A 27,993-nucleotide genomic window follows, 5' to 3' on the forward strand; every position below is an offset into this window, starting at 1 on the left:
CGCCTACCCGGCGTAAAGAGCAAGATGGAGCCTCCCCAGCGCACCCGCGGGGAGCAGCGGCCCGTGGAACCTGGAGCAGAAGCTGCCGCTCTCCTGACTACGCCGCACCCGCTGTCCCGCCGATACCTGCAGAAGTGCGGATGGCTTCGTGTCGGTAAGATTCTGTCGTCACCTCAGTGCGGGATCGAGATGCTGCGGCGGCTGGTACTGGGCTGTGCTCTGCCGATACTCCGCGCTCTCCTCACTATCTCCCTCTAGCTCCCACCCCTATTTAAGCAGTCGCCACCTCCAGCGGCCACGCCACATGGGCTGACAGTTTACGCCTCGCCGCAGTCCAATGAGAGTCGGGGCAGGGCTGCCCCGGTCAGACCCGGGATGATGCCAGCCCCTGCCCGCCGGAGCCACTCCACGGGAGGAGGGGGCCCTGGCCAGGCCGGGGCGGACACAGGCGGGCCCGCTTGCCCGCGGCACGGGGCCAAGCTCTCGCGCCCCGCCCGCCCTGTACTGGAGGCCGGGAAAGGCTAGGCGCTGCGGGCGTGCCTGGCTTTGGCCTGGCTTGGCCGGGGACTGGGCAGCGCCGACCCCCCCGTGGGCGCGGACCTTGTCGTGTCCCTCTCCCACCTCCCCGCGGGTAGGTACACCGTGGGGCGTACGACCGCGCCGTGCCGGCACCGTGGCTCGGCGACTGAGGCGAGGGCGCCGTGGGCACCGGTCCAAGCGCGGTTGGATCGCGCAGCACCCGCGGCGCACAAAGAGAAAGGACGCGGGGCCGGACGCGCAATCCCGGGACGGCACCCAATGCGGAGGAAGGGGCACGTGGGCGGGGGCGCGGCCCTGCCAATCGCGGGGCCCGCGCGGTGTCGCTAAGCGATAAGGCGATGTGGTGACGGCTGAGGGGTGGCTGCGGCCGCCGGCAGAGCGAGCAGCGCCCGTCGCTCTCCGGCGGTGGCGGTCGTTCACCCCGGCGGAGCGCGGTCCCGGGGTTACCACAGGGCAGCAGGCACGCCGGCCAGGGATGCGCTGCCCCGTGCCCAGGCCCGTCGCGCCGCCTCGACTGGCGGCAGCAGAGCGAGTCCGGAGGCGGGGGGCGGGCGCCAGAGGTTCCCTCCCCGCCGTGCCCCTGCTACACCCCCCTTTCCAGCGGAACGGGGCGGATCGTTCTGCGTGCGGGCACCTCTCATCCACTTTCCCTGTAACTTGCACACCTTCAGTTAAACCCGAACAGTAGCGAATCTGAATTTTCTTCTGCATTCCCTACGACTGCCACTCCGAAACAAAAAAGCCTTTCGGTCGGCAAATGTGGGCTTGAACACGGGGATGCAAGAAAGTCCCCCGCTTTGTCTCTTCTTCATGGCTTTGAACTGGCTCTGGCAGAGGCCCCAGTCCCGGGCAGCACTTGCACTGCCGCTTTGCAACACAACTCCATTTAGACCTTCTCGGGACAGACCTTTTGCCTTTATCTATACATTCCTCAACATAACAGGTTTTTAACCCTTTGATAAGGACAACAATAAAAAATATCTTCTTTTACCTTTTTAGTACTCTGTGATCTACCTGAATTCTCTTCTTTGTACGCATTCCTTTCTTTGTACAATTCAATAGTATACACAGTAGTACCTTGCTGCCACTCTTCTAATCTGCTTCTTAGAAATCAGTGCCCAGTTTGTTAAATATTTTGCTCATAAGAGAAATCTATTTTCCTGCTGTATTTAGTATCCTTAGCACAACCGCTCCATGCAGTATGTCCATTTGATTTATTATTATGCATATTTTGTTAATTTTCATACTTACATGCTATGTTTTCAGAAGTACTCTGAAACAAATGTACAATAACTGAACTACTTTTTTTTCCACCACAAGTAAAATAAAATGAAACAACCCAGATATCATCTTTCCTTACCTACAGTTGACTTAAGGAAACCTGTTTCTCAGGGAAACTGAATAAATTAAAGCTTCGTTACTGGCAAGAGGTCTGCATGAACAGGCATGCCAGTTGACATGGGAGGGGGAGTAAACAAATAACCACAAAAAAAAAAATCACAAAACACAACCCCCAAAAAAACACCAACCCCCCCCCAAAAAAAAAACCAAAACCAGAAAACCCTCAAACAAGCAAACAAACAAACAAAAAATCCCATAGAAACCTGCATACAAACATACACAAAAGCGTTTCTGAAGTCTGCAGCCCATCAGCTTACACCCACAGTGTAAGGAATAAAGAGAAATATCATGGAATATACTGCTCTTTTATGCTGCTTTTAACACATGCACAGAATCACATACTACCGAAATATTGTGCATCTCCGTAGGTCAATATTAAACATGTAAATAACAAAATAAATTTCAGGATGATCTACAGCTATTATAAAACCTGGAATATACACACTGAGTTTTAGAAATAAGCAGTGAGTGCTTTAACTGTTGTGATCTGGGCCAAAATTCCTGTACCACTATGCTTTGTGCTACAGAAAGAACTCATTCAGGGCCTGGTTCAAGGGAGTGCATCATGTTGTCCTGGCTCATGAACAATGTTGAATCCAATGACAGGATTTTCAAGTAATGCAAATGTTTAGAAAGAAGCTGACAAGGTCTCTCAGGCCTTATATTGGCTTAACAACATCTCACGAAATGTCATGCAGATTTAGCATCTGATTATAACACTGCACCTTTGCACTAAAGCAAAATATTTTCAGTAGATAGTAGAAAATAATTATTCAAATTCTCAAATGGATTATTACCACATTATCAGGTGCTGAAGAGAACACCTCCTGGCAAAGAGTATAATGAAAGCCTTTCTATAAAAAAACGCTCCATAAAGAAAAGACACTCATGGATAAATGCCTCTCTTCCTTTGTTTACCCTTTTTACATTTTATATATTTAGCAGCAACTGGTAAGTATTATTCACTTCAGCGATACCACTTGCAGAATCACAGAATCTCTTAGATTGGAAGGTACCTCTCTTGCCATCACTTAGTCCAAGCCCTCAACTCAAGGGTCAGCTGGAACAGTCTGGCCAGGCCCATGTCCAGTTGAGTTTTGAGTATCTCCATAGACAGAGATTTCATAACTCATCCAGGCAATCTGTTCCAGTGCTTGACCATCCCCACAATTAAAAGTTTTTAATTGAATTTTTAATGTGCATTTCCTTTACTTATATGAAAATTCATCTCTAATATCCCAGGACAGCTCAGCATTTCTGGAAATGCTACAAAAATACACTGACTGCTTGTATTAGTGTCCTGGCATGATCATTACTACAGAGCTATCCTTTCTTACATCACAACTCATTCAAGTTTTCCTTTAGTTTCATCTGTTTTAAGACTTATTTCTTACATGTCTGTGTTATTCTAATATTGTCTGTCTATGATTCTAATACTGTAGCAGTGTTTCTCACTGCTTTGAAGTCCATACAATCTCTTGTCAAGGGAAAATACAATCACTGGTGTGACAATAGAAATTTAATTTTATATTCTTTCATGCTCTCTGAACAAGTGGAAAGAGCTACAGAAGATGAGAAATAATACAGACTCAGATGCAATATTTTTAAACCCTTTTCTATCAAGTAGAAAGCTCCACAGGATTAACGGTTGCATTATTTAGAAAACAAGTAGGTTGAGGCATCCCACTTCTAAGCTTAAATCACATCTACAGTTTCTCAACAAAACATCTGCTGAAGTCCTGCAAGTCCTGCCTGAAGGCACAAGGCTTTACCTATATGTTACTGAGCATTTCTAAATTCATGATGCAAGAAAATCTTAACATATATAATTAAAATAAATCTGTATTAACAGTGAAGACTGTAACCTCATAATGTACACAGATTAACCCTTTATTTTAGGCCTCACTGTATGAAACAGGCTATCTGTTCTCTCTTCTGGCTGCAAATATCTCAACCTGACATACAAAACTGAGTCTGACAATTAGACCCGATACAGAGATGTCCAAGTAAGTTAACAGCAAATGTGTAAAGAACCTATGTGACAACATAGAAATTAGTCTTTAATATTATAATTGCGTATTTTTGCCATGCTATAAGAGATTTTTGGTTTTAATAGATGAGCACAAGATAAACTCCTGGATTTTAGTTTCTGCTGAACTTCCAGCCTTGCTCCTCTGACTGTCAAATCTTCAGCTGATGCTTCACATTTATCCTTGGCTTTGACATTTTGCTGAGGTTCTTCAGATTGCTTGATCGAATGTACAACTTCAAACTCCCCTGCTCAAAAAAACAGACAGAAAAATACTTTGGTTATGTTTGTATTCAGTTATGAGATTGGATAGTTGAAGAGAGCTGGTTTACTCTTTTCTTCTAAATATACTGCTGCCATAATGCCACATTGTCAAAATCTTATATTATCAGGACCATTTCTGTACATAGAAGCCCAGAACAGTTCATTAAGGCTTGCCATGCTGATGGTATAACACAGGATTTTTGAGGATTCTGCTCAATCCTCACTTCATCTGTACATGTTCATTCTCCATTAGCATCAGACTGCTTAAAAGAGGAAGACATCTGGAAGGTCAGTGTTAACAGTTCAAGTCAAGCACTACCTATCTGTTCAGCTGTTTTAAAGCATCATATTTTACAAGTTTACCCTTCTCTCCATTTTGAGAAAATGTGTTTGGATATGCATGATATAAAAGACTCAAGAGGTAAGTCTGTTCGCTTTACAAAGCTGCATTACTGCCATTATCTTTTGGGTCTTTTTTCAATCTTCTTTCACTTAGGAAAACATTTAGTATGTAAATATTCGGTTTTGTTGTCTAAAATCCCTCTCTTTCCAGAAAGGACTAACTCAAAAAGAAACATCTTCGTTTAGGAAGCAGTGGGTCTGGTCCTAATACCAGTCAGAGTCCATCTTGCAGTTCTCACATAATTCTTCAAAAACCATTATCTCCAACTAACTGAACTTCAGTCTTATCACAGGTTTCTTTAGGTAAATGTCATGGTTTGACATGGAACTGTTCAATCACATTATTCACTGTAAACTATAGGTAATATTTACAGGTGTTTGGCTCCAGCCACTTAACCCTTATTTTTCAAGGCATTGAGACTGTAACATCAGATTTTCTATGGAGAGACAAAGCAGACAGCAGAAGTAGTAATAATAAACCTGTAATGACACACACTACAGTATTCTGTACTAGTTTAATTTTATAAGCATCATAGTCTGCAGTCCCAGATACTACTCAATCACAGCAAGAATTAAAGGCGCACAAATTGACAAAGATCAGTTACTAGTAGGAGAAGGTAAATTTTCAAAGTCAATTTAACATGGTTGAAAGCCTAAACAAAATTCTACATCAAAGGAAATACTACATGTTCCTGAAACAGAATGAATTGATTGATTGATTGAAGGTTTATAGCTCGATGCAAAGCATGACACTGTGGCTTATGTCAAAACATGATACTTTTCAAAATAATTTTTATACAATGGCTTAGCTTGAACCAGCTGTTCACTCGAGTGTGTGATCTCTGCACTGAATCAGCTTGGTGACAAAAGCTCAGTGGACTCTTGAGCTGTGGATGCGAAATCCTGTTGTCCAGCTTGCCACCTAGTGGCTTTCTACAGATGTAGAAGGTATGGAAGAGGATGCTTGAGCCCATGAAGATCATTGGGTGTATTTTCCTGCATGGGAAATGGACTTTAATCATTAGAATATCTCTACCACATCTGGCAGATAAGAAAGCAGAATTTCACAACATCAGCCATTTAGAAAAGTGCAGGCAGCAGTGTCTGAAAGGTATTGCTTCAAAGATTACTGTCTTGAACGAGAACAGCAGCTGAACAATATTACTTCTTGTTCGTGGTCTAAATAACAGGAATGAGCAGATCCAGTGCTCCATAGCACACAGTTAACACTGCTTACAGACAGTCTGTTTTTTAAAATACTCAGTTTTCAAGGGCCTTTTGTATTCACTCAAAGGGATGACTTTCAGAAATTAATGTGGGAAGCCCTAATTGTATAATTCCAAAGGCAAAGTAACCAAGCACCAATGCATGACATGCATCCCTTCCTGTGAAGACTTCTGTATGCTCGTCTCCTGTCATTAGTAGAGAAACTATAGTTGTAACTAGTAAAGGCTACTTAGTTAGGTATTTGGAATAACACAACACAGAACACAAGCATTCTACATGGCTATTTTTAAGTTTTGGACTGTCAAAAATGTGTACAAACACAGAAATTTAAAACCAACCACCACAAACTTGTAAGGTTAGTTCCAAAAATTAGGAAAACATAAAGAATCAATACCAGAAAAATTGGAAATACTATTTAAATGTAGTAGCTTGGTTTGCACACCAATGAAAAAACACACCTAATTTACAAGCCTGCAACTTAATTTCAGAAGTGACCATGGCAAGCAGAGCGAGCAAGATCATAGCTAAGCACTTAAGCTGCTTTTGAAAATTGAACTAAATATTTAGTGTATTGAAATGCTTAACATATCTTCCATTTGATGTGTGCTAACTTCTGTCAGAAATGAACATTCATAGATTTTTTTTTTCCTCAGGATAAAAGAGATATATGCACACATGCTGTAGAGGCAAACTGAAATTTCCTCAGATGGAAGTTTCATTTAAGAAATTTGTCACTGGATATTTGCTTATGGCTATCAGGGCTTCTGAAGGAACACCAACTCAAAGTTCCTATTCAGGAGAAGAACATAGAAATAAAGAAAACATACTAGGGCATTAGCTAATATTTGTGAAACACTTCAAAGATGAAGTTTTACGTAACACAGAAAACAGATCATGAGTTGTTCTCTGATTGGAGCTGGAATGAAGCCAGAGCCAGAGCACTGTTTCTGTTTGTTAATATTTTACCAGATTCTTTCTCCGGCCAGCTTTTTACCAACATGGATTGCTCTTAGACCTGTCAGTGATGTCAAAGCTGTTGAAATTCTGTCTAGCATGGAAACACTTAAGATAATTTTTGATCCATGAAGTGTGGAATTTCAGACAACAGAGCTTTGCAAGTTATAGTGAGAATTACAGTACAAGAACCTCCCCTATCTAAGTTCAAGCAGCTCACTCCTGTTCTTTGTTAGGCTACAATGTAAGCCCAAGTTATTAAACTGAGGACACGGTTCTGAATACTTGTGTTGGTGGGGTTTCTCAAAAATGTATTGTAGGACTTGAAAACACAAAGTTTAATCTACACTAAATATATATAAATCAATTGACTAGTGGGGGGGACAGCTTGCCTTACACCCTTATTCCCCCTGCATTGACCCCAGCCTCTGCTAACCCAAGGATAGCTGATTGGAGCTGATAAGGAGCTTTTCACACAGTACCTCACAGAACCCTTCACAGTACAGGCTTCATGCTAAATGCAGTATTACAGCTAAACTTCAATAGGTGCTGTTTGCTTTTTTCCTCTCTGAAAAACTAGTAAGTATCCTCAGAATTAACATCCAAGCTATGAAATCCATCTAATTTCTACAGTAAACTGAAAATTAGCAGGTAGAGTAAGGAGAAAGAAAATTAAAATATCTCGTAGCCTTCTGACTTGATTGGAAGCTTACACAAGGTCTGAATTTGATGGTGAAATAAATAAAGTATATAACAGTCCAGTAATTAAGAGGTAGTCATTAACTCTTCAAAACACATTTAGTCACTGCATTGGAATATGTTGGAAATACAGCAAATTGCAAGGCTTACTTGACCTGCCAACCATTTTGAAACTGTTCAACAGGTTCAGAAAAATAATTTTCAAGCTACAATTCTGTTTCACCAGAAATTCCCACAAAACACATCTACTGGTGTTACCAATTTGGACAGAGTTGAACTTGGAAAAAAAAAAAAAGGTTTGAATAAGCAAACTAACTTGTGTGCTCTGCTGCAAATCATTTTATGTCACTGAGCTTCCAAGTCTCTGTGTGCGTCACTTGTACCTGAAAGCCCAGTTCCAAGTCACTCTGTCTCAATGACAGTTCTATCCATTGTAACAATGTATTTGATGACTATATTAAATTCAAGTGAATGGTTTTAAACAGGAAATATTAAATTCATTTCCACAGCTCAGGCCTGAAAAATAATACAAGCCTCTGCTAAAAATCAGAAGCAGAATTTAAAAATTTTGTATCTAATGCTTCTAAGGTGATGTTGTTCCAAAAACGGGAAAGATTTTACTTTCATAGAATTTTTTTTCTGAAATACAGAATTCAGTCCAGTGGAATTAAGGACACCTTTTCCTGGAGGAAAAAGCTAAGCAGCAAAATAGAGTGTTTAAAAATTGTATTCTTGCAATGCAGTATTTCAGGGCCTGCATGTTTGAGTAAGAAGTTCCACTCTTCTATGCCTCATATAAATCTGGATGCAGAGATCAAATTAAACTTGGACTTAGGAAAATATTATCCCTTATTGATTCACATTTCACTTGTTCCACGTTGGCAGTATCCTCTGTCCCTTTTGCTATTTCTAGATCCCCAAAAATCTACAAGTTTTGCAACAGTGGCTGGAAATTTCTAGATATTAAGAAACTTATGTCCTTGTAAGGCTGCCAAAGCTGTTGCATCAGACATACAACAGCACAAAACTGCATGGTGCTATCAGTAATGTTTCAAAGACATCCTTTTGCTTATCCTGTCAATATAGGCCTGGCCTGAAATACTCTTCCTATTTCAGTCCTAGCCTCACAAAAAAAAGCACGTGAATCATGAGTGTCAGCACTATTCCACTACTCCACTGTCCATTCCAGTCCTACAGGTCTGTCAATGCATGTTACTTTGTCCCTGCAATGCACTGCTGTTGTGAATAAATACACTTATAATCTACTCTTCATTTTGAAAGCCCTTTTAAGTATTATTTTTTCTTGTGAGCTACTAAAGGCGGTTCATTGCCTCCATACACTGGTTTAAAAATAGATGTAATATAGGCTGGATAGGATCTGTGGGTGAAATGTCACAGTGCTTATCACTCCCTGCTCAGAATATATCTTGACACAACTTGTATCCATTGCCACTTTTAACTGTGCATCTCTAAGTCTGGTTCTATCTTCTCCAAAATCCCCTCAGTGGGTAGTTAAAAAGCATCAATCAGACCACTCACCTACTCTTTCCACACTGAACCACCCAGTTCTCTAAACCTCTTCTTGTGTAATGTGTTTCCATGCCTCAGCCATTTAGTGGCTCTCCACTGGCCTCCAGTTTGTCACACTTTTGTACAAGAGGTTCCAAAGGTGGACACAGTGGCCTTTCAAGTATCAACTTTAGGGGAACAAATCACTTCCCTTAATCCAGTGATTGCATTCTTGTTCTTGCAATCTGTATGTGATTAATCGCATATGCATATCTATGTAATGGTAATACATCTCATTTGAATAGTCTAAATGGCTGCCATATTGCTATACAGATACTGTCAGATCTCAGGAATAATGATGATGATGAAAATAATATCAAGGCAAAAAGCCCAGTCAATTCACATAAGCCCTACAGCACTTTGAGAAATAACTTACTGAAAGCTACACCTCTTATTAAAAAAAAAAAAAAACTAAACAAAACCCATTTTTACTGGAACATTCTGGAGAAATGTTTGCCTATTTATAATTATCTTTTATAAAGAAAAGTCTGCAATCCCTCTAGGGAACACTGTCCACTATTATCTATCCCTAAAATTTTTCCGATATTATAATGTAAGTCCATTATTTTTTTGTCCTATCTACAGCAGGTGTTAATTTCCCAAAATTTAGCCAATGAAGGATTATTTTATGAACAGACCAACAGTTTGAAATATGTAACATTAAGCTGCAATACACTGCTCAACATAATAGATGCCATTAAAAAGTTCCTTAAAAACTTGCCCTGTAAAGAGGCTACAATTTACTGCATATATCTTACAAATGGCTCTCTTGCTAAAATTTCCAAGAACATGTGGTGATTTTTGTGGAAGTGTAACACTAATTCATGTTCAGTCTATGACCTAGGTTTTACCTTCTCCTGTCATCCTAACCCTGACAACTGTCTCATATGTAAAGACTGGACACTGTCTCACATATAAAAATTTGTGCCTGCTTCTATTTTTTCCCATTCCAACTTGTTGCTGTGGACTATAAAATTGTAGGGAATCCCCATAGCATATACCACCATTATGCCTGTGATGTCACCTTTGGCTTTTAGATCTTAGCACTCTAAGCAGTATTATAGCTATAAACCAGCCAAAAAACCACCAATTAAGCAAGGACTTGCAAATTACAATTTGATCTAAGAGTCACTTGTCAACACATGAAGTGTGCAGTTCTCAGACACTTCTATATCTGCCCCAGCTAAGTTTTAGACTACATCAGAACAGAATTTGCATTTTACAGGAGTACTTAATAAAAGTGAAGAACTATTTGCAATGATGGCATTTATACCAGACAGCTATATAGACATTCCTCTTAATTCTTACTTCTACTGGCAACTATGAAATTCCCTTCAAGTAACTCATTCAGATTCTGATCATAGGACTGTAACAACAGGAGCAGTATGTAAAAGAATTAGTGAACGATGACAGAACCCACCCTAATTCCACACTTCCAGAAGAGTCAAATATTGTGACTGCTTTACAAAGCAGGCTTACCCTGGCTGGTGTTCTTCTGAGGACTGAGTAGAAAAAGGCTTGGTCCCGTATCTAAAATTTGACAGAAATTATGCGTTCTAGATGAAGAAAGCTGAACCTGCTGGACATGATTAGGACTCTGACTGAGCAGCTGAGTTTGAACAATCTTTGTGGATGTATCTGGCCCATGATTTTCAATAGAGAAATCTATCCAAACCTGTTCAAATTCAAACACAGTCTTACAGACATACATACTTTTCACATCAAACATATCAGAAAATTGGTTACATTTCATAGTGGCATCTTGGACTTGGAAAGAAAGAGGGCTTCAGCAAGAGGCAAGACAAAATAAAATTATTATTTTTAATTTTGAAAGTTAGTACAAGAAGATTAATTACAACATCATGGCAGTGATTGAGAAACCCTAGTTTATTTAGCATTAACAAATATGATTTTGTACAGGAACAATGCATAATTTAAAAAAGACATAGGTTTTTAAGTCTTCAAGGAGATGACTGTTGAGCAATTTAAATTGAAAAAGCCAAATGAAGGTGAATTATACTGATCATAAAACTGCACTGTACCTCACTGGATGGTAATTCTGTTTCTTCTCCACAGCTGCTTGGAGCTTCTTCTTCCTTCAAGCTAGGGCAGGCAGTAAGAGAAGACAGCCTTGAAGGATGCTGTTGCCTTGTGCACTGCAGCTCCTAATGTGAAATATTACATTAACATATGGACCCTAAAGCTAACATCCTTACAGCTCAGTTTGCTGTTACACTGCAAGATTTACAATAATCAGTTATAAATAATATTAAACAAAATTATGTTCTCTTCAGATCAACAGGTCCAAACCACCTTTATAATAAACCTAGTATCAAATCTGTTCAATATCTACATTTGCTGGTGCTGTTACTATCACCTTGCTTGTTGCTCAAGCTTATATCGTTAGGGTCCTTTTCACTTTTGTATTTTCCTGTGATTAAATTACAGAAGAAAAACTCCAAAACAATACCTATAACCCCAACTAAAATAAAGCAGCTATGGAAAAGTAAATCATCAGCAGCCAAAATAAACTAATTTACCTCCCAAAGTTTCAACAACTTTCAACTTGTAGCAACTAAAGTGAGATATGATGAAAAGCAAAGTGCTTCAGCCCTATCTAAGGAGATGCAAATAACCATTGAAGTCTTTTGCTATATATTTAAGACTAAATAATCCCATTACATAAAGTAATTGACAGTAAAATTCCTGTATCTGTGACAGTAATAAATTATCTTGGCTTTTTATATGGATGAAGATATTGGAATGAGGGAGCAAATGTAGCCTGGCCAGTAAGAAGATCACCTAGAATAAAAACACCTAAACTAGAATAATAGAAGTCTTTCGCAAGTCAAGCTGGAGCTCAGCTTTTGTGTAGGAGCTGGAGCCTCAGCAGATATATTCTGAGTAAAGAGCAGTCTGGGATAGTTTGGATGTAAGAAGGGCTATCCTTTCCAGTCTAGACAAATGATGAACTCAAAGGTTCCAGAGGTGGAAAGATTCTCAATGACAGCCACTTCAGCCATGACCTCCAAGCAACCCATCAGCTGAAGAGGTTGAATTTCTACTCTTAGAATTTAGCTCACCATCTGGAAAGTCACAGTCAAACTCTACCTCTCCAAGTGCCATAGTCATACTGTATTTTAAAAATCTATTTATTCTTACAAAAGCAAGAATAATCTTTAATGATTTTTAACAGAACATGGGAGACACAAGGTATGTAGAAAACTAGAAACAGGATCTTGCTGATTAAAAATAAGGCAAGAGAAGACTGGGATGGATGGATATGAGTATTTTTCATCTTAATTTGAGAGTCAGCTAAGTTCTAAGGTAAGCTATGAAAGAAAGAATAATTAAAAGAGGAGGAAAAGGAAAAAAATAGTGGTTTTGAATTTTGGTTATTTTGCCCAAATCTGGAAGTCACTTTTATGTATGTTTGGTATAAGCATTTAGCAAATCTTTTTCAGACCTCAATTCCAGCAGTTCACAGATGATACAAACAGGTTACAAGAGGTCTCCTCATCTACTTTGCTGAACCCGAATTTCCTTTGTAAAAATTATTTCCAGTGTTAACGTTTAATAAACAGATCACTATTTCTGAAACAAAGAACTGAAAGTTCAAGTGAACAAAGGATGCCAGGCTTGTGACTATAGGTTAATGAGATGATCACAAGCACACAGGAAAAAATATATATCCACAAGCATGCTGAGGCATTCCACAAAATAGCAAACAGCCAAGAAGATGATCAATGAATTGGAACATCTGACGTAGAAGAGGTTGGGCAGCTGGCCACACCAGCCTCCAGAAGAGATAAAGAGTGATCTTTTCAACATGTATGAGCATCTGATGAGGATGTTAGAAGGAGATAAAGATGATTGGAGTCTTCTCGGTGGTATATAGTGGAAGATCAAGTGACAATGAGCAAAAAAGTAAGTACAGGACACCTCGGGTAAGTATAAGGGGAAAGAAAACCCCAATCAAATGACAGCCTTCTTTATTGCGAGGGTGACCAAACTCTGGAACAACTTGCCGAGAGTGGTTCCCAGAGGAAGTGTTTCCCCAGCTAAACTTGGTTAATAATTCTACTGGAGTTTTATACCTCAGAGCAACAACCTCACCCTTTCTAAAAGAACACTGTTTGCTGCCTTCAAAACTACCAAAGCAGTCAGCTGCTCTGACTCAATCCTCACAGGAACAAATCTGCTGATCAATTAAATAAAATACATAGTGAAATCCTGATTATTGAAGTTAACTGGGAGGTCTGCCACTAACTAATAGGGAAGCCAGGATTTATTCATTAGTCTCTCTGATAAAAGCCGCAATTTAATTTTTAAAGGTTGCATTTTAATTATAAAATGTATGAGACACGTTAACTACATATGCTACTTTGATATATGGAAAAGGTGCTATTACAGTCATTTGGACATGGGTGCTTTAAAATCCCACCACTGTGAGTATTTGGAACTAATTAATTATTTTAAAGTTTATGTTAGAACATATGCAATGTTATGTTAGAACAGTGCAAATCCTTCAAACAGCCTTTCTTGCTTAGTTAAAACTAAGCCTTATGAAATTTGTAATTTACTATTGTATTTACACTGCATAAATACATGTGTTTCTGAAATACCTTGGTGGAAGATCATGTTTAAAAACATTACATTTGAAGTCCCAAAACCTTTACATTATGGGGAACCATCTGGATTGTGGCCAGTCACTAATGGTGTTTGCCAGGGCTCAATTTTAGGGTCAGTTCTCTCCTGTCTCTAGATAAATGACCTGGAAATATGAGTTGAGTGTGCATTAAATTGGCTGATGATACTAAATGAGAAGGACTCATTGATTCCCTTCTGGGTAGACAGACCTTACAAAGAGACCTTGATAGACTGGAACGCTTGGTAATCACCAACTGCATGAAATTTAATGAGAGCAAAAAAAGTGTATTCTGTACCTGGGACTATAGGCATAGATGTCTGTATACATTTGAGGGATTAAAGGCTGAAGGTCAGCCCTGAAGAAAGGGATCTGGGGGTTTTGATTGTTGGCAAACTCAGCATGAGTCAACAGTGTACCCTGGTGGCCAGGAGTGCCAGCTGTGTCCTCAGTGTGTTAAGCATAGCACAGCTAACTGGCCAAAAGAAGTGAATGTCCCGCTGTGCTCAGCATTGATATGGCTTTACCTCAAGTACTATGTGCATTTTTGGCTTCACAATATGATAAAAATACAGAAATATTATAAAAAGGTCCAAAGGAGGTGAAAAAAAAAAGTCCAAAGATAGTGATAAGATTAGATGGCTAGATTTATGAGGAGTGGATACTTGGCTTCTTCAGCTTAAAAAAGAGAAGGCTGGCAGGTGACCTCATTGCCCTCTATAACTTCCTTCCATGATGGGCAAGAAAAGTAGGAAGTATTGGTGTCCAGTGATGTGGAGGAATGGCTTAAATCTGCATCAGGGAAAATTCAGACAATTCTTCCCTGAGAGGGTGGTCAAGTAGTACAACAATCTCCCAGGGCATGATCATGGCCCCAGGCCTTTCTGTGTTCAAAAAACATTTGGGATAATGCCCCCAACTTAAATGGCTTAACTTCTAGGTTATCCTGTGTGACATCAGGATGCAAAGATCCTCATGGCTTGCTTCCAGCTCCAAATATGAAATGATTCTATGGAATCTTGCAAAGATAGATTTGAGCTAAACTCAGAGTAATTTAAATGCAGAAATTTAGGTTATATTCATGGAATTAGAACTGGCTTAATGGCTTATTATTGCTAAATTTCAAGCAGCATATAATTACCTGTGTTGTGAGTCTGTGCTGTAGATGCTTTAGAACTGATAGCTGACACTGTGTTCTTTTGACAAGTTCTCTTGGAAGAAGACTACCAGAGGCAATACAAACTGTGCAGTGTTTAGAGCTAACAGGATGCCAGACTCCTATAAAGGAGAGAATATACTGAGGAAGGCATTCTTTGTTGATATTTTGTCAACCTTATTGCATTTCCAGCAAGTGTTTACAGCAGATAATAAATGAACCACAGAACACAGGCCTTCTCATCACAAATAGCTTCAATTCTATGCAGAAATGGGCCTTGTGCTTTCTTCCCTTTATTTAATTGCCAGAAAAACTATGCATGGAACTTAGATATCTACAGTGAAATCTTTTTACATTATATATAGTCTTAATTCAAGTTTACCCTACAGTAAACTGATTCTGCTTTCTCTTCCACTTTCCTAAAGTGTTAGTTTTTATTCCAAGAGATACATTACCCCTTTTCTGCTCATAAACAAAGTCTTAAAGTTCCAGTTCCCACACTGACTTCTAGGCACCAGGGAGCTCTTCCTCTAAGATGTTTATCAACAGAAGTCATTACATAGACTCTTGTGCTGTCTTAGCATCTCCTATCACAGGATAATCTTACTTGCAAGGATTAGTGCCACAGTCTCACATGAGCTATGTAGATCAAGGATCAGTCAGGTCCAGCATAGTTTTTCAATAATGAAGCCTAGCTTTCTCCAGCTCAAAGGATGAACTAATTTCTTGTCCGTTTTATTCTAAATATATAAGCTAGTACTTTTCTTTAGAATAAATTTACCTTCCTTTAACACCATTCCAAGTTCTGCCCCGAGTCTGTTTCCCATTTCAATCAGCTGACGCTTCTCTTGGCTCAGAATTGAAATTTTTCTTGCTGCTTCCTTGAGTTTATTTTGCATTCCTTGTAGAGTGTGTTTGACATTATATTGACAACAAATACCAGTACCTACATCAGGTAGCTGTTGTCCAAAATTTACCATGTTTTCTTCACGAACTTTGGGTTCTGGCCACTAAATAAAACAGACAGTGCTTATAATGAATATTTTGAAAGTGAGGTCTGCAGGTTCAGAGATTTGTACAAATACTCATGAGAGATCAGTTGAAGAAAAAGTGTAAAATTGAAAGCTACAGTCCAGTTTTTAAGTCCCATTTTCAAGATTTTGTTAGCAGTACAAGGCAAATTAAACTGTGAAGCAAGACACTCTAACAGCCTCAGACATTCCCACAGATATTGTCAACTGTAAGTGCAAAATAATACACATAGGATAAACACTATATAACTGTAAAGCACTTAATTTTAAGATAAAATGTGGAAAAAAGCTCTTTATACCAAATAGCAATCTGCTACAAAACCTTTGTTTAATCATTGAGTACATTGTTTAATCATTTGTACATACAAACAAAACGGGTAGATACAACTTAAAACATTTACTGCAAAGTAAAGATTCTACAATCTGTTTTGACTTTGGCAACCTGAGTCCACTGGCACATACACATAATGGTAAGGTATATACCCAAAAGATTGCATCCTTATTTTTCAAGACTTATATACTGTCTTCTTCCAGCCCCCGCAGAGGAGACTTTTTGATAGCCATTTAAATAGTCATAATTCACTGAACAGACAACCATTGTTTCAATTTTTAAAGCTCTTATCTTTTCAATCAGGACCTCTCATGCTTATCTATTACTTAGCTATTATTTCAATTTTCTTGAATTTAGATGGTTACAGGTGGGTTTTAACAGTAAGATTAAAGCAAGAAACTGATACTGGCAGATCTTACAGATGACAATTAGAAAACCCTGACTTTTAAAATTGTTTTTTAAACTGTCTTATTTCAGACTCTTCATCATGTCATGATATTGCTGGGAGACAGGAAGAGAAGAACATAAAGTGACTTACTCCCTACATAGTGTTAGATATTTGTCCCAGTTTTCAATTCCATTATTATTTGTTGCTAAGATATGTCACTGTCACTTTAATGCTGATATTGTTCTTCTTACTCTTTAAAATAACACAGTGGGATTGATGCTTGTTAACTCTTGAACAGAGTAAAAAGTCCCACACCCAGTGAGTTCTTCCTTTGTGGGAGGTAAGCACTCCAAGACAGCACTGGAGCTTGGTACTTTCTCCTAGTCATACCAAGTTGCACTCGGCATTAAAAAAAAAAAAAAAAAAAAAAAAAAAAAAAAAAAAAAAAAAGACTATGGATTTACAAACTAAAACCTGAAGCAGTGATACACAGTAGCTTAAGCCTTTGCAAGTGGGAAAAAACCCCAAGACCAGCTTGGAAGATCAGAAGTGACTTGTGCCAAGGGATGACTAGTCAAAATTTATATCCTAGAAAGAATAAGTTTGGGTAAAAAAATCTTTGCTGGCTCTCATCTCACCCATCACATAAGTACATATTACTTCAGTTTATAATATTTACTCAAACAAAAAGAATACATTAGGTATTTAATTACACACACATGCACAAAGATACAGATATTTTTAGGTAGTTTAAACCTCAACATACCTCTTCTGTGTCTGGGTTTACTATACAATCCAGCATAGTTGAACAGATTTTGGTGTTGCTTAGTGTGGTCCCAGTTGAAATTTTGTTTGTGCTCAATGAACCTAAAAGAGGAGTATAATATGAATGTATGTGTATTTATAGAGTTTAGGCTTTCATAGCAAGAGCTGCTTCAGAACACTGTCTCATGCATATAAATGTCTAATTTGTCTAGTTACAGAAATATAAAACCATAGATTTAGGTTGGAAAAGGCCTTTAAAAATCATCTAGTGAAACCAGTGATCTAACACTGCCAAGTCCTCCACTAAACCACGTCTTCAAATGTCCACACACACATACATGTCTTTTAAACATCTCCAGGGATGGTGATTCAACCATTTCCCTGGGCAGCCTGTGCCAATGCTTTAATAAGTCTTTTCAAAAAGAAATTTTTAATATTTAATTATTTAATATTTAATTTTAAAAAATCCAATCTAAACCTCCTCTGGCATAACTTGAGGTAATTTCTGTTGTCCTATTGCTTATTACTAGGAAACAGAGACTGATCTCCACGTCACGACAACTCCCTTTCAGGTCCTTGTAGATAGTGGTAAGTTCCCCCTGAACCTCCTTTTGTACACCACTTCAGTAGATATACTGTAAATGGACTGCAAACCCCCATGGCAAGGGGGTTTGGACCAGGAGATCTTTAAAAATCCCTTGCAATCTGAGCCATTCTGTGATTCTGCATACTGGCTTCACTATTAGGAATTCTGTCATAACTTGAAATATACATATAATTGCTTCAGTCTCGCAAAATATATACATGATTGCTTTTCTAGTGGTAATTTTGTAGTGACTTAGAGTGTGTGTGTGTTTCTTTTCACTAATAATTACTTTGTAGTAATTTGTAATACAGAATCTCAGACTACTTTGTTCTTGTGTATGGTAGCCTTCATGGTTTTGACCATGACTCCTACACTTCCTTAACTGAATTTAAAGTTCTTTGCCAAGAGTTTCACCTTGCTCTGCAAGCTGTCTGTCTTCTGTTTGAGGAACAGAAGACAACATCTGCTCATTAAGACTCTCCATTTCTTCCCTCATTTGTGCAATAGCAGCCCGAAGGTTGGCATTCTGTTCCTGCAGCTTTTTTATTTCCAAAGCAGCGTTATATTTGCACAAAGAACTTTCATCATCATGCTGAAATATCTGGAAAATAAAAGTACAAGACAAAAAACCCCTTCATTAATAAGCAACACATATTCTCTCCACACCACCACACACACAGATCCTAATACTTTCAACCCATGAACATATGTGGGAGAAAAGTACCATGGAAGGAGAATAAATGTTTGTTTATTGAGGATTTGCCAGGGAAAGAATGTGCTGTACTGAGAACATCATAGCAGGAGGTACACATGGGGATGTGGTTTATCTCTTTTCCATGTGCAAGTAAACCCTCTCCTCAAAGGAACTTATGGGCTCAACAGCAGTCCCCTTTCTGACTTGTCAAATTCTTGAAAGTGCCATTGGAGATCATCTGTTGACAATAACATTGTCCTGGTTTAAAAGAGAGATATTTCTCAAGGAAGATGGGAATATCCCTGGAATGGAAGAATGGAAAGATCACCCCCTCCCTCCAAATTATTATGAATTCGAAATTACGGGGCTTCCACGCAAAGATATAGAAAAAAGAATAACAGTTCTTTACTGTCGGAATCTGTGGGTATTGGTGATTCTGAGATTGTAGAAAGTCTCTGTCTTTCTGCCCCGTTGCCAAAGAAGAAGCCATAGTTCGTCTGTGCTGGTTTCAAGGTTGTTTATTTTTGCTTATCTATAACATGTTCTGCTGCCCTGCCGCAGGTCTGTCCTGCAGGGCAGTGTGCGGGGCTCTGCCCCTCAGTGGGATGGTACAAACATTATATACAAGAAATTACGTGTACTATATTTACAATAATGTGCCAATATCTATCATCTACGTTGAATAGTGTGTCCCTAGCCTAAACCAATAGAAAAATGCCAACATCACCAAGAACATGGAGGTAAGGAAGAAGAAGGAGGAAGAACAGGATCAGGCCCACTTTCCTCCATCTTAGAACTCCTGACCCCCCTGTACAAGGTAAAACCCCCCTGTACAGGTGTTAAAACCCCCCTGTACAACACTAAAAAACTTTACCCTCTAATTTGTGACTACTTTTACTATATCATCTAACCCTCTGTGACTGCTTGTTCCACCTTTAAAGTTGGTAATTCATTCCATGGTTCAAACTCAAAATCACAGCTGTTTTCTGCTGTTTGCCAGGGTCTAAAATGCTTCTGACCAAGGCCTGGAACCTCTGAAAATGTCTGAGGGACATTTTGAGTTCCGACACTTTACTAGACTATATATAAATAAAACAACACAAAACGAACAGCCACGAGGAGAAGAAAACCTACTGACAGCCTTTATCCGCCCATCAAGCATTTCCCCTTTGGTGTAGTTACGACGACAACCGGCAAGGGGCGCTGTAGGCTGCAGTGACTCTGGGCGGCTTCACCAGCGAGATCGGGACCTCCCCAGTGGTGACGGCGGCTCAGAGCAAAGAGAGGGAAGAAGGGTTGAACCCCCCAGGCACCACGCCAGCAGTGATCGGTCTTCGGCATCGCTAAGGGCAGCCGGTACACGCTGGGAAGGGCAGCAGGGCTTTACCGCCATGTCCCACGACCGGACAGAGAAGAGGTCCGGCGGACGCGCTGCCTCAGCTTCACGGCCCGTCCGAGCGGCGGTTGCGGGACGGGGCCGGGGGAGCGACTTCCCCGGGCACGCACCGGGACTGGGACTGTGCGGGCCTCTCGGCCCTGGCAGGGTTCCTTTCTCTCCCTTTCTCTCTCGCAAGCAACACACTCAGAAGCCGGCGGTCTCTGCTTCCAGCAGGGCAAAGATGCCCACTCGCAGCTAAGAAACTGCCAGAATAACTGCACTCCCCCCCGCTTCTCCCACTCCCCCAGAACCATTACAATGGTGTGCCAGGGCCACGTGTTTTGTCTGTGGATCGATGTCCATTCACCATCTCCCTGACAACAAATGGGAAGAAAATTCCAGGGGGAAAAAATCAAAAAACCTACCAACCAACCAACCAAACCAAACCAAAAACCAGACCCCAGGCAAACCTAAAGAAGTTGGATGCCCTCTACTAAGCCAAAAAAAGGGAAGGAGTGTATGGACTACACCCACATAACCTGGACAATGGACAATATCTAGAAAACACAACATTGATTGGAAAACACATTTTCTGGTCACTTGAAATTCCAGCACCATTTTCAGGAAAAAATACCTGGTAGGACCAATGGCATATAAAGACCAGAATACTAGGGTCCCAATATTATTTACTTTTGCTGTTTCTTCATTCTACGTGTGTCTGCAAAGATTTTAAAATGTTTCTTATGTTCTTCATGTAAAATGGAAAATGCTGATTTATCTCTCTCACGTGTTCACATGCTACAGCTATTGATGCCTATGAATCATTTGGAAAGATGATGATAAAACACTAGACTAAATGCTAGGAACTTCAGAAACAAGTGTTTCCTCTGTACCTGTGAATTTAGCACAACTGGGCATTGAGAATTGTTAGACTATTGTCTAATAGTCTCTAAACAATAAACATGTATTTAATTTTTCAGAAGCTGAAGTTTTTACATTACACAAAATAGGTTTTTTTTTCCACACAAAAATACCCAAGAGCTTTTCAGGACTAATATTGTTCCCTTGTCAAGTGGTACTGGGATCTGAAATTCTTTCTGCCCTTGGGCTGCTCTAAGAGACATCTTTCTTCTATGGCAAATGAAAAACATCTCTCAAGCCAACTTGATTACATGGAATGAGAGAAAATGCCACTATTAGGGATTGTTCATGAAAATTAATCTGATCTCTGATAAAATACATGTGATGAACTGCTGTACACAATACAGAATTACTGTTTTAAGATTTTTGAAAGAAAGCTGAAGACATATTTCCCTGAAAAACACCATGGTGGGAAGACTCCATAGCTCTTTATGCAATAGATGACTCTTAAACAGTGTTAATTGGAAATTCTCACCTCCTCTCTTGATGAACATAGGCTGCATGTTGGATCCTCTGATTTCTGATACCAATTACATTCAGCATTCTCACAAAGCTGCTGCCAGTTAAGTTCTGTTTGCATATTACTCTGTTTCAGAATCCATTCTCGCTCAGCTGCTAGAGCCAGTTGTTGTTTAGACCTATGATACACAGAGCAAAGTTGTTGATTTCAGCAGAATAAATGCTAAGGATGTTTTGTGGATATTTTTTGGTTATTTTGTTTGGGTCTGGTTTTGTTTAGTTTGATCCAGCTTTGTTTACTGTCCACATCTTTCCTTGTTCTATTTTATCTGTCTATATTATCTATAATAATCTAATATATAATTAATCTAATCTATATTATCTCTCTATATAGCTACATATCTATAAAATATATATCTAATCTGTATTATCTAAATAGATACTTTTTAAAGTATCTGTTATGAACAAAGTAGCCTGGCTGGGACACTTGGCTTGGGCTACGTACTGACATTGAAATTAATTAGCTAATTGCTCCTGGGGATCACCTACACCCTGCACCCACACTAGGACCTGGATGCAAAATAATCCAGTGGAATCATGGGAGGGGGTTTTGGGGATAAAAAACACCCCTAAAATGGAAGGCTGGGCACAGTGGAGGGGGCTGGATGGGTGTGCTGGTTGGGGAAAAGGGAACCACATCTCTAGTCTGTGTTTAACCTGTCACCATAGCCTGCAGAGGACCAGACTGGACTGGGCTGTGGGAAGCAGGAACAAAGGAGCATATCTTCCTGGTGTTGCCAGGAGGGAAGGAGACGGGACAGCTGCTGCTGGACTTCAGCAACAGACCCCAGTGGTCCCTTCACCCTTCTGCTACCAGTGTGCCAGGAGGAAAGGAGAGAGGACAGTCTGCTGGGACTTCAGATTCAGACTGCACACCTCTACACCTCCAGCTACCAGTGTGCCAGAGACTCCAGGGACAGTTGCCAGGGACAGGCTCTGCACCCCTTCTCACCCTTCAGCTACTGGGAAAAAGCTACAACAGCAGGGGTGAGCTGAACATTAATAAAGGCATAAACCCTGTTCATTTCAGATTATAGTGTACAATCTACTATAACCTGCAAGGACATCCATCTTCTAATGTGCACACGCATATACAAATGGATCTACTGGTGAAAAAAATTTAACTGTTTCCCTCTGGTTTTGCAGAATGACAATAGAAACAGTATAAGAAATAGTCTCTGTGAAATCGCATGAAAACAACTTAAAGGTACATCATTCACTAGTCTAAGCTTTTTAAGTCAAGCAAAACAATTCAGTACTATTAGAAAGGAACGTTTTGGCTGCAGTCAAGAGGCCTTTAAAGTGCATACTTGCAGAACTACTGAAGACTCAAGAAACTACAGCCTTACTGAAAAGTTGCTAGAAAAATACTACCATGTTTTGCACTCTGAAGATGAAGTGACAAGAGGGCTGCTGCGAGACAGGACACTATAGAACTTCTTCTCTCCTCCCCCCATCCTGCTCCCCTTATAGCCATTGAATTTTAATTTAAAGTAAAACAACAAAACCAGTCATACTGTTTGTCAGTCTTGGGGAAAAAAAAATCACCTGCTGTTAGAAGACTTTACATTTCAAACCCAAGTAAGAACAGTACTATAGAATGTACATTCTTCTGTGAAATTCTCCCCAAAGTAACATTGCAAATTACTCCAAAACATGAAAATTAAAGACAACAGTAAAGATACCACTGAACAAATGTGCAATTCTTGCCTCACAACACCTATGTTTTGTAAGTGCATGGAAAACTGTTCATAAAAAAGTCATGGATTTTCCAGAAAACTAAATGGTTGCAGTGAGCTGCCATCCAGTGGCTAAACTGATACAGTACTTTAATAAATGTTTTAGAGAAGCTACTTAGATGAATTAAATTGATAAAATACAACTGCAAACAAGAGAATGAGATCACAAGGGATTTTGTCTAATTAATACAAAATCATGTTAGATTAGGGGGGATAACTGCAGGAGCTCCAGCAGCAAGCATGGAAGATGTGCTTCTTTAGTTGTAAGCATAAACAGTGGAGATAACTTTTTTCTGCTCCAGTGCGGTAAGAGAAATCATGTGTATTAGATGATGTAGCTTTACGCTTGTGGACAGCAGCTAACCAGCTTTATCATTACAGTTCAACCACACAATGCACCATAACTTCCAAGCCAGTTATCAAATATTCTTCCGGTTCTCATACTTCTTCAGGTAGGTTCATAAAACTGTCTTTGGGAAGCCCATGAGAAAGAGAGTCCTGGATGAAGATTCATTATTTTAGCAGGACTACTATGTGAGGGCAGCAAGACTTGGATTGGCAGGTGTTGGGTAGAAGACACAATGGCTTAACAAAACTACTTCCATTTATATATAGGTTTGGTTGACAGGACAAAAATTAAATGCCCTCGTTCTAAAGACTAAACACATTCATATGTAAATTAATAAAAGGAATTCCGATATCAAATACATTTTTATACAAAGAAGGAAAGTTTCATTTTTCTTTAAAGTTGGTTATATAGAAGGAGGTGGTATAATGCCTCCCTAGGATATCACAGTTGAAGATAAAATTTCACTATTAGTAATGTGAACCTTTTGTGGTGAAACATAGGGATAGAAGAAGCAGAAGGGGGAAAAAAAGCACCTTGTAATAAGGAGTATGATAAACAGGGTACATTTATTCATCTTGCCTAAGGCTACCTCTGCTTTTTAGATGCTTACCTTTCCTGTAGTTTCAAGGTTAACAAATTTAGCAGTGTGCTTACTACATAAAATAATCTTACAAAATCTTACATTACTAAACACACTCTTACCAATTCCTTACAAGGGGGAGCTGTCAACAATAGCTACTACACAAGCAAGACATCATTTTCTAAACTGTAATTACAAATGTAATCAATTTTTAGAGAAATAAAACAATAGACAAAAAAAAAAGTTTATACAACTATAGCAATGTTAAACCAAAACATGCTAATTAAAAAAAATAAAATTGAAAAAATGATTGCTAGATGGCACTGCAGCAACACAACATTGCTTGTCCAACATTCTTATACCGATTTTTGTCATCAGCGTCTTCCAGTTCTTGAATCTTTTGCTCCATGTGAAGTTTCAGCTTCACATAATCCTCATGCAGGTGACCTATGTGACTATTCTTAGGGCTAACAAAAATAAATTTACATTAAAAAGCATGAGGGATCCACATATAAAATTTTTTGAACAGAAACACGTAACTATAAATAGAGGATGCTGTAATTTCCTAAAGAAACAGGCACCATAGCATCTTCTCCTCATGAGTTAGTGGAAACCAATTATAACAGGATGTTATTACCCAAGACAATCCTTCAAAAGGTTAGTTGCATACAGAATACAGAGGATCTGCTGAAAAGTAGTGCAAGACCTCCACTTAAGTATAACTGAGTTCCTCCTCTACTCAAAATTTTGTTACATAAGAAAAAAATTGCAAAACAAGGGCCGACCAGCAGAAATTTGATCTTTTAGATACATTTGAAAATAGAATCAGCTCTGTATCTTTTCCCCTCCTCTCCCAATATTTTTAATTGCTATCAATAAAAAAGTTTCTCTGCGATCCAGTGGAAGAATACCAGTAACATCAGGATTTCAAACAAATCTGGGGAGCTGATACTGCTACCAAGACCAGTAAGTCCTTTAAAGATACACTGAACCTTTAAAGCTCTGCATTAATCCCCTGAAGACTTAATGGTTTTGCTGCAGCCTGTCACACACTAAACAAACCTATATTGCTATCGTGCTGTTCTGCAACCTTCTATTTGATTTCAATGTTTTTGTGTAGCTGAATGACCATTGCATTTGGTAAGATAAGACTGATCATATAATACCTACAAAGACAAAACTCTGAACTAAAACTGGAGAGTAATGAACAGCTAAATGCATACTCACTTTCCCTTTCTGTTAGATTTTGCTTTTAAATTTACACTTCACCTGAAGTTCTGAATCCTAGAGCCAGCACTCATGCGTACAAACCAAGTCTATCAGAAATGCCGTCTCAGTGTACTCTAGACATACATTTTCCACCTTCGTTGCTCATCCCCAAACCCTTAAGGGCAAGGCAGATCAGAAGAATGACTGCCGTTCTGTGATCAGTATCCAGCTCAGTCTGGCAAAGAGGCAATTGCTGGGTTTAAGAGACTCAAATTCCCAAAGGATATGCTCCATGTAAAACTCCTAAACTGGCTTTAAATGAATTTGCATATACACCACATTAACATCAATCATTTAGTAATTGATAGAGTCTTGCTCAGATCACCCACAATAACAAAAAAAAATTACTTAAAACTTACCCAGCCATCTCTACATTACAAATGTAGTTGGAACCAGCAGTATACAGCATTTTACAACAATTACAATTTTAAGTAGAGAATAATCCCCAAGAGACTCTTATTTCTGAAGACAGTGATTACATTAAACAAGAATTATGTGCAGACAGGACAAGAAATAAGTGTTTATTCCCTCCACCCTGCAAGCTGCACACATTTGTCTTTTCTTCAAGATATGTATGATGAGTCCAGCCCTCTCTTTTATTAACAATATTAACTGCTGTGTCTAATTTGTCTGCTTTTAGTTAAAAAGAAAATAACCACCAGAGAGAGCCTGTGCTTTTACGTGCAAAACTCTTTACTTGCTTCACATCCACCTCTTCCTATTTTTTATTATCCATATTTGCCTCTTAACTGACTAAAAACTCTGTAAAAACAAGAAAAAAACAACAACAACATTGTTTTTAAGCAGTATAGATGCTTTAAAAAAAAAAAATTCTGTTCAGGTCTCTCCAGAGATTTGGGAAAATCCCTGGAGTCAATATAGCTTCTCTCACTGTACAGTATTATTCTGTGTCACTGCTTGCAGAGAATCCCTTCTGTATAAGCACAGGAATGCAGAGAACAAATGGGACAAGCATGCCTTTCAAATAGTGTCTCTTTAATCTATTTAAATGAGAGATTTTCAGACCAGAAAATGCTATGCAATATCTCTGTGCTAAAGGATGTCATAATTTAAATAACATTTTTCTTCACAATCTAGACAACTCCAGTTTTTCTAGGATCGAAAAATGAGTCACTGATCGTTGGATGCAAGAAGTAAAAAAAATTCAAGTTTGAGGAACAAACCATGCTGAAGGACACAATGATCTGATGGTCTTTGAATCCTGCTGGCCAAGATTTCACATTTATCCCTAAGTTAATTAAAATAGTGTTTTCATATTCTGACTTTTGTTGGCAACATTCAAATCATGCTACCGTGCACAGATAGTGTAAGTAACATCTTCTTCATTTGGGTAAGGAGAAGTAGATGATTTTGTAAAAAGTCACTATTATGGATATTCATGAACGGTACTGCCTCCCTGCCTATAACATGCAACATTGAGAGATCTGCTCTTTCAGTATCACACTTTCAGCTACAGTTGTTCCAAATAGATCAGATGGCTATCACAATTAAAAAGATTAATTAAATTTGAAGTGCACAGAGGGGGGAAAAGACATTCGAGTGTCGAGTGTCGGCAGAAGACAACACTGCTGACCAAAGGACTGCCTGGCAGGAAGCAGACCCCACAAGGAAGGGTTCCTTGGAGGGCTCTGAGGGTTAGATGTTCTGAGGCAAAAGAGCAGATGGCAGGCAGACCGTCGAGGTCAAACCCGTTAGATGTAAGCAGTAGAGAGCAGCACAAGATAATGCTCTGGACTTAGGGACAGGACAAAACAGGGCATTAGCAGGAAGGGTGCAGAAAAACAGCGGGGCCCCAGAGAGAGAAAAGGGCGCGAGATGCGCAGGCGACGCATCGGGAGCTCCGAAGGACAACCTGCAGCACAACTGTGCGAGCGCACTTCTTCCCGATGGAGAAGCCCAGTTACGACTCGCCTCCTGACGGCACGAACCTCCACATCGCCCCGGTGCCGGCAGCAGGCCGCTCCCGTCTCCGGAGCCGCGGCGGGGCCGCGCGGGCCGGCAGCAGGCCCGTCTCCATGGCACAGCCCGCGCGGCCCCTCCGCTCCGCCTCGCCCGGGGAGGCGGCGCCAGGCCCCGCCTGCCGCCCCTCCTGTGTCTCAGGTCGTCGCTTTGCATTCACTTCCAGGAGCCCGGCAGCGTGTTTTCTGCTCCTCGGAGTCTCTCCGTTCCGCGCTCACTACTCTCAGCAGCCTCTTCTCTGGATCGTGTGAGCACGGGCACACTCCTTTGCAGCCCCGGTCTCCTTCAGTAAGACCCCCTTCTCCCAAAGCGCAGCTAGTACTTGTCCCATACTCCCAGATCTCATTCTCCTGTTCAGTTGTCTTCCTATAAATTTTGTTTATCCAACAAAACGTTATTTTAAACAATTTCTCCTTAGCGCAGATCAGGAAGGAGATGCTTTGCTCCTTTCAAGTACAGCTGTTACGGATGTGAACAAACTTCCTATGCACTCCTACTGCATCATGTGAAAAACTAAAAAGCATGTAAAACAAACTCAGACCAACTGCAACACGAGATCATGCAGAACAGATAA

At 39.8% G+C, this 27,993-nt stretch overlaps 2 protein-coding genes and 2 long non-coding RNA genes across 14 annotated transcripts in view; 2 read left to right on the top strand and 2 right to left on the bottom strand.

Moving 5' to 3' along the window:
* The window catches only part of FASN (fatty acid synthase), a 42,369-nt gene extending 41,471 nt beyond the window's left edge, over positions 1-898 (bottom strand). The window contains exon 1 of one of the 2 annotated variants that reach the window (XM_030287668.4): positions 127-898. The gene's annotated coding sequence lies outside the window, so the exon portion shown is untranslated. Of the gene's footprint in view, positions 1-7 lie in introns of both variants that reach the window. The other variant, XM_030287669.4, reaches the window with a different exon arrangement.
* LOC140685249 (uncharacterized) lies at positions 17-26,199 on the top strand. Its single transcript, XR_012058567.1, has 2 exons — positions 17-154; positions 22,172-26,199. It is a non-coding gene; the product is annotated as an uncharacterized lncRNA (long non-coding RNA).
* CCDC57 (coiled-coil domain containing 57) lies at positions 3,443-27,990 on the bottom strand. Of its 10 annotated transcripts, none has more exons than XM_072936930.1 (9): positions 27,313-27,972; positions 21,459-21,621; positions 18,405-18,591; positions 17,406-17,506; positions 15,671-15,899; positions 14,875-15,011; positions 11,128-11,250; positions 10,565-10,615; positions 3,443-4,218 (listed from the first exon to the last, which is right to left on the bottom strand). In XM_072936930.1, exons 1-9 carry the CDS (start codon positions 27,573-27,575, stop codon positions 4,123-4,125), a joined length of 1,350 nt encoding a protein of 449 aa, XP_072793031.1. In that variant the 5' UTR covers positions 27,576-27,972; the 3' UTR covers positions 3,443-4,122. The 10 variants fall into 10 exon arrangements, 9 of the variants coding, with proteins under 9 accessions (XP_072793031.1, XP_072793027.1, XP_072793029.1 ...); XM_072936926.1 differs by having other exon boundaries at positions 10,565-10,760; positions 27,313-27,956; XM_072936928.1 differs by having other exon boundaries at positions 10,565-10,760; positions 27,389-27,945.
* LOC140685250 (uncharacterized) lies at positions 11,226-19,387 on the top strand. The gene is made up of 2 exons (XR_012058568.1): positions 11,226-13,012; positions 17,935-19,387. It is a non-coding gene; the product is annotated as an uncharacterized lncRNA (long non-coding RNA).
* Positions 27,991-27,993: the final 3 nt, after the last annotated feature.

Source organism: Taeniopygia guttata, chromosome 18 (genome assembly GCF_048771995.1).
Source record: "Taeniopygia guttata chromosome 18, bTaeGut7.mat, whole genome shotgun sequence".
NCBI classification, from domain to species: domain Eukaryota; kingdom Metazoa; phylum Chordata; class Aves; order Passeriformes; family Estrildidae; genus Taeniopygia; species Taeniopygia guttata.

What these genes read in the sequence shown, in the direction of transcription:
- CCDC57 (XM_072936926.1), bottom strand. Translation starts at nt 27,575, where the DNA reads ATGCAAAGCGACGACCTGAGACACAGGAGGGGCGGCAGGCGGGGCCTG. An exon ending in TATGTTCATCAAGAGAGGAG is followed by an intron (nt 18,592 to 21,458) that starts GTGAGAATTTCC and finishes TTTATTTTCCAG; the next exon opens with ATATTTCAGCATGATGATGA. An exon ending in TAAACCCAGACACAGAAGAG is followed by an intron (nt 15,900 to 17,405) that starts GTATGTTGAGGT and finishes TGTTTTATTTAG; the next exon opens with TGGCCAGAACCCAAAGTTCG.